The sequence below is a fragment of the Salvelinus fontinalis genome, chromosome 6 (assembly GCF_029448725.1).
Source record: "Salvelinus fontinalis isolate EN_2023a chromosome 6, ASM2944872v1, whole genome shotgun sequence".
Classification (NCBI taxonomy): domain Eukaryota; kingdom Metazoa; phylum Chordata; class Actinopteri; order Salmoniformes; family Salmonidae; genus Salvelinus; species Salvelinus fontinalis.
The window spans coordinates 25,784,613-25,794,125 of record NC_074670.1 but is presented as its reverse complement, the minus strand read 5'-3'; the positions used below and the strand labels follow the sequence as shown (position 1 = coordinate 25,794,125).

The 9,513-nt window shown below is 46.2% G+C and overlaps 1 protein-coding gene across 3 annotated transcripts; it reads left to right on the top strand.

Annotated features, from left to right (window-relative positions):
* The first annotated feature begins 560 nt into the window (after positions 1-560).
* On the top strand, positions 561-9,399 carry LOC129857468 (GATOR complex protein MIOS-like). 3 transcript variants are annotated; one of them, XM_055925743.1, is made up of 12 exons: positions 561-844; positions 1,435-2,312; positions 2,495-2,984; positions 3,443-3,541; positions 3,749-4,003; positions 4,433-4,602; positions 4,911-4,976; positions 5,104-5,262; positions 5,558-5,710; positions 6,090-6,306; positions 6,842-6,971; positions 8,045-9,399. In XM_055925743.1, exons 2-12 carry the CDS (start codon positions 1,494-1,496, stop codon positions 8,133-8,135), a joined length of 2,649 nt encoding a protein of 882 aa, XP_055781718.1. In that variant the 5' UTR covers positions 561-844; positions 1,435-1,493; the 3' UTR covers positions 8,136-9,399. The 3 variants fall into 3 exon arrangements, with proteins under 3 accessions (XP_055781718.1, XP_055781721.1, XP_055781720.1); XM_055925746.1 differs by having other exon boundaries at positions 562-844; positions 6,090-6,294; XM_055925745.1 differs by having other exon boundaries at positions 564-674.
* The last annotated feature ends 114 nt before the right edge of the window (positions 9,400-9,513 follow it).

Here is a 9,513-nt window from a genome sequence, read left to right as displayed (position 1 = left end):
TACATGTTATGCAGATTTTCCTCTTCTCCACTTGCACGCCTACTAACTTGAAAAACAGACAGATGTTTTTTTTCAGTAGATAGAACCAGAACGAACACAGACTCCCCCGCATGTTCAAGAATCATTTAACGCCCACGTGGAATGAGACTTCATTTGATTTACAGTAGGATAAGGCCAACCTGTCAGTACTATGGTAAACTAGGGCTAACTTGTTATGTCCCAACTTGTGTTCTGCAGGCTTGATAAAACAAATATATAATTTAGTGAAAAATAAAGGGGCTGAATTTGTTTCTCTTTCTCCAACTTTTCCGTGGACCCCTTGCGCTTCCCTGCGGACCCCCGGGGGTCCGGGGACCCCAGTTTGAAAACTCTTGATCACCTAACAGATGTAAAAGCCTATTAAACATGCATATCTACTATTACAGTATAATATAAATGTAGTAGTATCCCAATATCATACATCTTTGGTTGTAGCGCCACCTTTAGGAATTGACAGTGCCGTGGTCCCCAAAATTTGCGCGTAACCGGACCTCTCGAATAGCAATCTGCTTTTTTCCGGGGAAATATTTTGGTGTAACATGAAAACAAGCACGGCGTAGGTTTGTGGTCGCCACTAGTTACCACATCCACAAAATCATAAAGCCCGCCTATTTCTACAATTATCTTCTTAAAATGTGAGTTTAAACCTAACCACACCGCTACCTTTATGCCTACCCTAACCTTAAATTAAGACCAACAAGCAAATGTTTACATGACATTTTACGATATAGGCCATTTCGACTTTGTGACTGTGGTAACTAGTGGACACCCAGTTTTGTTCATGTTGACATGTCTGTAGAAATGTGTAAGTTTCTTTCAATATTTTTTAAAATCTTTATTATTAGAAACACAATTTACTAATGTTTATTTGCGGTTTATCTGTTTTCTTGATACTGGTAGTTCGGGAAGCTAATCTTGCGATGTCAACTAAATTGTAGCTAACCAGATAACGTTAGCTAACTACTGTAACTAGCTAAGTTAGCAGACTTTCAATTTTTTGCTAACAAATCTGCCACAAAGTATCCTATATCCACATTTTTGTTTAATTAACTATCTAGCTAGATATAATGTTGCATTAACATCTTGCAATTTATGCCTATCGTTATTTTACGCCTTGGGATTGCTAACTAAATGTTAGCTGTGCCACTTGTCACATGTCACTAGCTAACGTTAGCAGTTAGGGATCTAATATGTTGCTCCCATGCTGCACATAATGGTAGTTAACTACATTGTGACAACATTTGTACAATATCTTCAGCTAAGTTTATAGAAAGTATGCTCAACATATTCGTTTATATAAAGTAGGCTAAACACATTCGTTTGCTCACTACTAGACAACTTGCTAGGTGTCAGCTGGTAACTTTCAACTGTACTGTAAATGCTGTTTTCCCCCAGTATACCAAGTTGTAAACAGCAAGAGAATTATCCTGGACAGAATCTCTTCCATATGAACAATGAGTGGCTCAAAGCCAGACATTTTGTGGTCTCCCCACCACGCGGACCGCTATGTCATCTGTGACTCAGAGCTTGGACTGTACCGCATCGGACCTGTGGGGAGCGGCGAGACCAAAGCCGGAGCTCTCCCCCTCTCTGTGGAGACCGCTGCTACCCTATTAGCGATCAACTCTGACACCCCATACATGAAATGTGTGGCCTGGTACCCAAAGCACGAGCCTGAATGTCTGCTAGCAGTTGGACAGGCTAACGGCAGGGTAGTCCTCACTAGCCTAGGCCAGAGCCACAACTCCAAGTGCAAGGAGCTGATGGGGAAGGAGTTTGTGCCCAAGCATGCACGTCAATGCAACACCTTAGCCTGGAACCCTGTGGACAGCAACTGGCTAGCCGCCGGGCTGGACAAGCACAGAGCAGACTTCTCAGTGCTCATATGGGACATTAGCAGTAAGTTCTCCCCAGAGGCTAGTGTAGCCGCTGAAAAGATCCGTCTCTCGTCAGGAGACACAGACTCTGGCCTAGTGGTGACCAAGCCCCTGTATGAGCTAGGCCAGAACGATGCTTGCCTGTCCCTCTGCTGGCTGCCCCGCGACCAGAAGCTGCTCCTGGCTGGCATGCACCGCAACCTGGCCATCTTTGACCTGCGCAACACCAGCCAGAAGACCTTTGTCAACACCAAGGCCATACAGGGTGTGACAGTGGACCCCCACTTCCCCGACCGCGTGGCCTCCTTCTTCGAGGGCCAGGTGGCCATCTGGGACCTGCGCAAATTTGAGAAGCCAGTGCTCACGCTCACCGAGCAGCCCAAGCCGCTCACCAAGGTAACTTACTGGTATGCTTTTTTTGGTCTGTTGTGAAATTCTGTTCTCCCCTGCCATCCAGTGTAAAATCGACTTGCACATATCAGAAGTATACTTTTATGTGATAGCGTAATGCATAATTGTGCTGTAGCCTACATGTTTTGGATGTAAGGATGTACAACTCACTTTCCTTTCATTCCCAGGTGGCCTGGTGCCCCACGCGTATGGGCCTGTTGGCCACGCTGACGCGTGACAGCAACATCATCCGCCTTTACGACATGCAGCACACGCCCACGCCCATCGGCGACGAGACAGAGCCCACGATCATCGAGCGCAGCGTGCAGCCCAGCAACAGCCTCATTGGCAGCTTCGCCTGGCACCCCACTTCCCAGAACCGCATGGTGGTGGTTTCGGCTGCCAACCGCGCCATGACTGACTTCACAGTGTTCGAACGTATCTCTTTAGCCTGGAGCTCCACCACTTCGCTCATGTGGGCCTGCGGCAGGCACCTGTATGAGTGTGCCGAGGAGGCGGGGGTGGGAGGGGAGGGTACAGTAGAGAAGGACATAGCCACTAAGATGAGGCAGAGGGCACAGTCCAGGTACGGTCATGATACGGTCCAGGTGTGGAAGAACCATTTGCTGGCCGGAGGGGACGACCCCCAGCTCAAGTCCCTGTGGTACACTCTGTTCTATATCCTTTATTACACTCAACCTCAACTGGACCTCAAAGCCAGCTCCACAGTGTTTTTTCATAGTTCCCCTCTAATCAGGGACTGATTTAGACCTGTGACACCAGGTGGGTACGATTTAATTATCAGGTAGAACAGAAAACCAGCAGGCTCCGGACCTCGTAGGGTAAGAGTTGAATACCCCTGGTTTATTACATTACTGGTGCTTACTAATTTCTGAGCATATCTAGCTTTGTGTGATTTATGTGCGGTTTGTTCTTTTTTATTTTAGATAAAGTAGTCCCTGTGTGAGAGACATGCCTGGCGTTCTGCTTGCACTGTGGTGATTCATTGAATTATCATTTGTCTTTGTGTTCTTACACCTGACCTACTGGATAGACTAAGTTGCTATATTGTATGTCACTGTTTGCACTGTGGTTCTTATGATGTCTCAGCGTTCCGTTTCCTATGTAAGTATCACTCATGAAACAGTACACTGAAGACATGGAGCAGAAACAGCAGGGGAGCAAACAGGCCCTGGTCTATTCAGGCATCAAGAACATAGTCAAGTCCAGCTCAGGTAAGCAACCTAAAGATATAGATCATCTTTAGGCCTATATCTAGGCTAAATTTACAGGCTGAACCCTTGAAAGTATTATGCAACACTACATAGGTACTGTAAGTTATATAACTATTTTTCAGTGTTTCTCCTAGGTTTATCTTTGCGTTGGAGCAAAAAAAGCCTCTGAAGTAACATTTGTATATCTGTTGCTCTCTACTCCACCAGGCACTACAGAGAACAGACGGTGCTGGAGCGGCTCAGACCGCCAGACGGACGTCCCCAGGTTCCACAGCGAGGAGCGCAGCCTTGCCCTTCGTCTGTGCGGCTGGATCAACCGAGGCCCCGACATCAACGTGGAGCCCTTCCTGCGCTCCCTGGAGGGGGAGGGCGAGTGGGAGCGTGCGGCCGCCGTGGCCCTCTTCAACCTGGACATCCGCAGGGCCATCCAGATCCTCAACAAGGGAGCCTCCGCTGAGAGAGGTACTGGCGTGGAGTCATCTGGGACAGGGCTATGTAATGCATTTTTGAAGATTCTTTGTAAGGGCTCAAGAACTTGTTTGCAATATACACTGTATGTACTGTACATCGCATAAAGTGTGATACTAATTACTGCCTGGTCACAGACTGACAGGGAGACTAATTAGGTATTGAGTGTTAACATTACATGCATTACTCTCCTGTGCTCTTGTTGCCTGAGGTGTCACTTCCATCACGTCACAGCAAAAGTACCATAACATACTGCTGGGATTTCACCACTGTAAACAAAAGCAGTATACAGTCAGAAAGTATACCCACCAATATTAGGTTAGGATTTGGCTATAGTGTACAGTGGAAGCTCATAAACCAGACTAATAAACCAAGCTATCCAAGCGAAATAAACCAAACTTCCCCACCCTTCCTTCCTCGCAGGGGACCTGAACCTAAACGTGGTTGCCATGGCGTTGTCAGGCTACACGGACGAGAAGAGTTCCCTGTGGAGGGAGATGTGCAGCTCTCTGAGGCTGCAGCTCAAGAACCCCTACCTGTGTGTCATGTTTGCCTTCCTCACCAGTGAGCCTGGCACCTACGACGGAGTACTGGTACGCAGGGGAGGGGGTAAACCATTGATATTAACTGGGTTGCCATATTCTTATGTGCATGATCCAATCCTTTATAACATTCATTATCATGTTAGGCTGAAGTACAAAAGGCTATAGTACCTGAATTGTTAAAAGGGGCTAGGGACCACGAGGGGGCCTCAGTCAGTTTTCAGGGAAACTACAAATTAATCTTAAATATCATCAACAGCATGAAGAGAACAGTGTTTGACATAGTAGTTTGAAGATTCCAACTTTTTTTTTAAAAGTACAACTTAGTCATACACACCTTGTTGTGTTTCCCTCCTAAGTATGAGAGTAGTGTGGCCGTAACGGACCGAGTGGCCTTCGCATGCATGTTCCTTAACGACGCACAGGTAAGACCTCCAGCAAACGCACGACAACATATACTAAATAGATAATAATCGTTTTTTTTTCACTGATTACCCTGTTTCTATCTATTGAAAGGAATGCGTTTCCTTTTCTCTGTGTGTTGTTATGCAGCTGCCTCGCTACATGGAGAAACTGACCAGTGAGATGAAGGAGGTGGGGAACCTGGAGGGGATCCTGCTGACGGGGCTGACCAAAGACGGAGTGGACCTGATGGAGAGCTACGTGGACCGGACCGGAGACGTCCAGACCGCCAGCTTCTGCATGCTCAAGGTATGGTCGGAGCAGGGGCTGAATAGTCTTGCGCTGCCCGACATCACACTGTAGAACGGTTGAAGTCAATGGAATGGGCTGACTGACCTTGTGGTTCATGCTATGATCACTTGTCCCATGTTGGCTAGAATTAGACAGTTTTGCTCAAGATCGATTGTTGGATCTTTCCCCAAGGATTTTCCCACATTCAGGCTTTTAGATTTGTTGAAATGTTAAGATTTCCTGGGGTTCAAATGCTTAGTGATGCTTTGTCACTGTAAGGGGAGCTTCATTACCAAGTGTTCTTCCCTCCCAGGGTTCCCCAGGGGAGGTGGTGAAGGACCCGCGTGTCCAGTGCTGGATCGAGAACTACCGTAACCTGCTGGACGCATGGAGGTTCTGGCACAAACGGGCTGAGTTTGACATCCACAGGAGCAAGCTGGACCCCAGCTCCAAACCACTGGCACAGGCAAGGAAAGGGAAAGGGAACACTGCACTAAGAGATGGACAGTTGTTCATAGTTATTCACGTCTCTGTCTTTTGGTCTAGCTGTTCATAAATCTTCACATAGAGGATGTGACTGAGTGACCAACTTGCTTGCAGGTTTTTACATACATTTAAAACACAATAATGAATATGATTATCCTGCTTAATAAGTGATGCTAGTTGTTTATTTGTTATTGGTCAGCCAGATAATGATACACTGCATTGGACCCGTACATTAATCTCTAACTTCATAATCTTAACAATATCTCGATGCTATAACCTATTCATGTTGGCTTCTGCTTGCTCTAATTTAACCTGCCAGTCCTTATCACACTTGACCTTTGTGTTGTTGCCTGCTGCAGGTGTTTGTGAGCTGTAACTTCTGTGGGAAGTCCATATCGTACAGCTGTTCGGCCATGCCCCACCAGGGCCGCGGCTTCAGCCAGTACGGGGTCAGCGGCTCGCCCACCAAGTCAAAGGTCACCAGCTGCCCCGGCTGCAGGAAGCCCCTCCCCCGCTGTGCCCTCTGCCTCATGAACATGGGCACGCCTGTGTCCAACTGCCCAGGTACTGGACATGGTATGCTCCACAGATAGGCTCTGGGTGGAAGTTGCCTGTAGCCACAGATATAGGATCTGTTTACCTTCCCCTAATCCTAACCAAAACCATTATGGGGAGAGAATGAAAAACTGGTCATGGATCAGTGTTGAAGGTCAACTTTACCCTACTGTCACAGATCTGCAGCCAGTCTAACTTCCTCATTACACACCCTATTATGCAAATAGGAATGCAAGTGCATACACACACTTTAGGGCAATTGAGCGAGAGAAATGCATACATACAGTATATTAGCAATGTTGTTGTATGACTAACTAATACAAATCACAGAAAATAAATAAAGCAGATCATGAATGTGATGATGATAGTAGATACTGATCTGTACTTTAGTTGGCTTATAAAACATCAACTAGATTATTAATAGTAATTTAGTTAACCTGTATAGCGCTTTTCATTACTGAAAATAATCTCAAAGCACATAAAAAGCTAAACAAACATTCACATTTTATGGTTTAGATTAGATGTGTGTAGTCATACAGCTGTTGTTTTTTTCCAGGCACGGGGAAGTCAGGTGAGAAGGTGGATCTGACCAGGGAAAACAAATTGGCCCAGTTCAACAACTGGTTCACCTGGTGCCACAACTGCCGACATGGCGGCCACGCAGGTCACATACTCAGCTGGTTTAGGTAAGAACATTACCGGAACGTTCAGATAACATTTTCTGTATCAGAGTAGTTTTGTCAACAGAATGCATCATAGGTCTTGTAAAATGTCCTGGCAGTGTGGTGCCAGGACAACAAGCATGACAAAGGAGCTGATCGTGGACTACAGGAAAAGGGGGGCTGAACAGGCCCCAATTAACATCGACGGGGCTCTAGTGGAGCGGGTCAAGAGTTTCAAGTTCCTTGGTGTCCACATCACCAACAAACTATCATGTTCCAAACACACCAAGACAGTCATGAAGAGGGCACGACAACACCTTTTCCCCTCAGGAGACTGAAACGATTTGGCATGGGTCCCCAGATCCTCATGATCCTATAGCTGCACCATTGAGAGCATCCTGACCGGTTGCATCACCGCCTGGTATGGCAACTGCTCGGCATCTGACCGTAAGCGCTACAGAGGGTAGTGCGTACAGCCCAGTACATCACTGGGGCCACGCTTCCAGAACCCATATAATAGGCGTGTCAGAGGAAGGCCCCAAAAATTGTCAAAGACTCCAGTCACCCAAGTCATAGACTGTTCTCTCTGCTACCGCACGGCAAGCGGTACCAGAGCGTTAAATCTAGTCCCAAAAGGCTCCTTAACAGCTTCTACATCCAAGCCATAAGACTGCTGAACAATTCATCAAATAGCCACCTGGACTATTTACATTAACCCCCCCCCCCTTTGTTTTTACACTGCTGCTACTCGTTGTTTATTATCTATGCATAGCCACTTTACCCCTATCTACATGTACAAATTACCTCGACTAACCTGTACCCCCGCACATTGACTCGGTACCGGTACCCCCTGTATATAGCCTCGTTATTGTTATTTTATTGTTATTTTATATTTGTTTTACTTTAGTTTATTTAGTAAATATTTTCTGAACTGCATTGTTGTTTAAGGGCTTGAAACTAAGCATTTCACGGTAAGGTCTACACCGGAGCATGTGATTTGGTAGCTTTGTGAAAAGTTTCACACTTTCGGTGGTTTGTGCATTTTTTTAATGGTTGTTCATTGATTAACCTTTGGTTGTCCTCTCTGTTCCCCATAGGGACCATACAGAGTGTCCAGTGTCGGCCTGCACCTGTAAGTGCATGCAGCTGGACACCACAGGAAACCTGGTGCCTTCAGACAGCCACTAAAGGGGCCTCTGGTAGGGTCCACAGCCTAACCACCAGCCTAAAACCTGCCTGTGCACTCTCACTACACTACGGCACCAAGGGGGGTCGACACACCCCAGACTAAGCCAGGTTGCTGGGTACTGTTCGGGACAGGCCGCTTGAATAGTGTTAACACTGGGTGATCGCTTGAGTTGAATAAAAATGTAACATCTTTTCATAATCATATGGTAAGAGAGGCTAGATGTGTTACTGATGAATCAATGAATGTCTTGAAGGATTGTGGCTTGATGCTTACTAATGACATTAAGGAGATCCTTAAAGGGATATATTATAAAGGTTGTGTTATAAACAGCCTCCTCTAACCAAACTTGAATCAGGATGATCCTTGAATTCCTAGCATTAGCATATAGCCTTCATTTCCCCTATTCCTTTAATCAGCCAGCAGGTAAAGGATGTGATTGTGTGCCAATATATTGTAGCTATGTTTTAAGACTTACATTTTTTCAAGCTTTCTTTCTAGGTCACAATCAGACTGAGATATCTCGAAAAACATTGACAAAGTGATGAAAGAAGGAAGTTAGTTACCCCAGGCAACAGAAAGAGAACAAATTGACAATGCTCTCTCTTCTGGTTACCCTGGCCTGTGCCACTTCATCTCACATTGTATGTTAGGGCTTACAGTGCAGGGGCAGGGAGGGGGGAAGTTGTCTGTGTATTCACCTCCCCTCTCCCGGCCTGTGTCTTGTGAAAAGAGGCAGAGAAAAAACAGCAGCTGCTCGGCACTCCGACAAGACCCTCCAGATTGTTCTCTTCATAAAGAACTTCAGCTGCCGGAACACAACTGAACACCATTGACTCAAAGAGGGCGAGAGCTGGAGAGCGAGAAGGCTCTCAGTTCTCTCTCCCCGGGCCAAAATCGCGCACAAAATATGCATACTACACATCAATCCGGGATGGGTGTCCAGACGTACTCCACAGGGACGGCTATGTGTAAGCTGCATTGTAAATGTGTTTTTCTTTCTCTGCCACCCCCCCACCCCCCCCATTGGACTCTACTGCTTCGACTCGGGGAACCATTGTAAGTGAGAGGGGCCTGCACCCGAGCTGGCTAAATCACTTAGTCATGGAGTAGGGAGGGGGCATGTGAGCTACTGTATTCTGTTTTTCACCACTGTCTCTCAGCGTCGGATGTTTTATGGTGTACCCTTTTGTGAACCATAATGGAGTGGGGTTGGCAAATTCGGTAGGCGTGTACCGTTCTGAATAAAAAGTTTATTGAACTCAAGTCTCCTAAAAGCGTTTTTGCATTTGCCTTTTGAAAACAGAATCATAGTAACTAATTGCTTCAATCTTTGGTGGAAATGTATGCTCTATCATGTATGATGCAACTGTTACCGTT

Bases quoted from the DNA above. Each gene is read 5' to 3' on its own strand.
- LOC129857468 (XM_055925743.1), top strand. From the start codon at position 1,494: ATGAGTGGCTCAAAGCCAGACATTTTGTGGTCTCCCCACCACGCGGAC. The intron at 5,711-6,089 runs GCAAGGAAAGGG...TGCCTGCTGCAG, and splicing joins GCTCCAAACCACTGGCACAG to GTGTTTGTGAGCTGTAACTT. The intron at 6,307-6,841 runs GTATGCTCCACA...GTTTTTTTCCAG, and splicing joins CTGCCCAGGTACTGGACATG to GCACGGGGAAGTCAGGTGAG.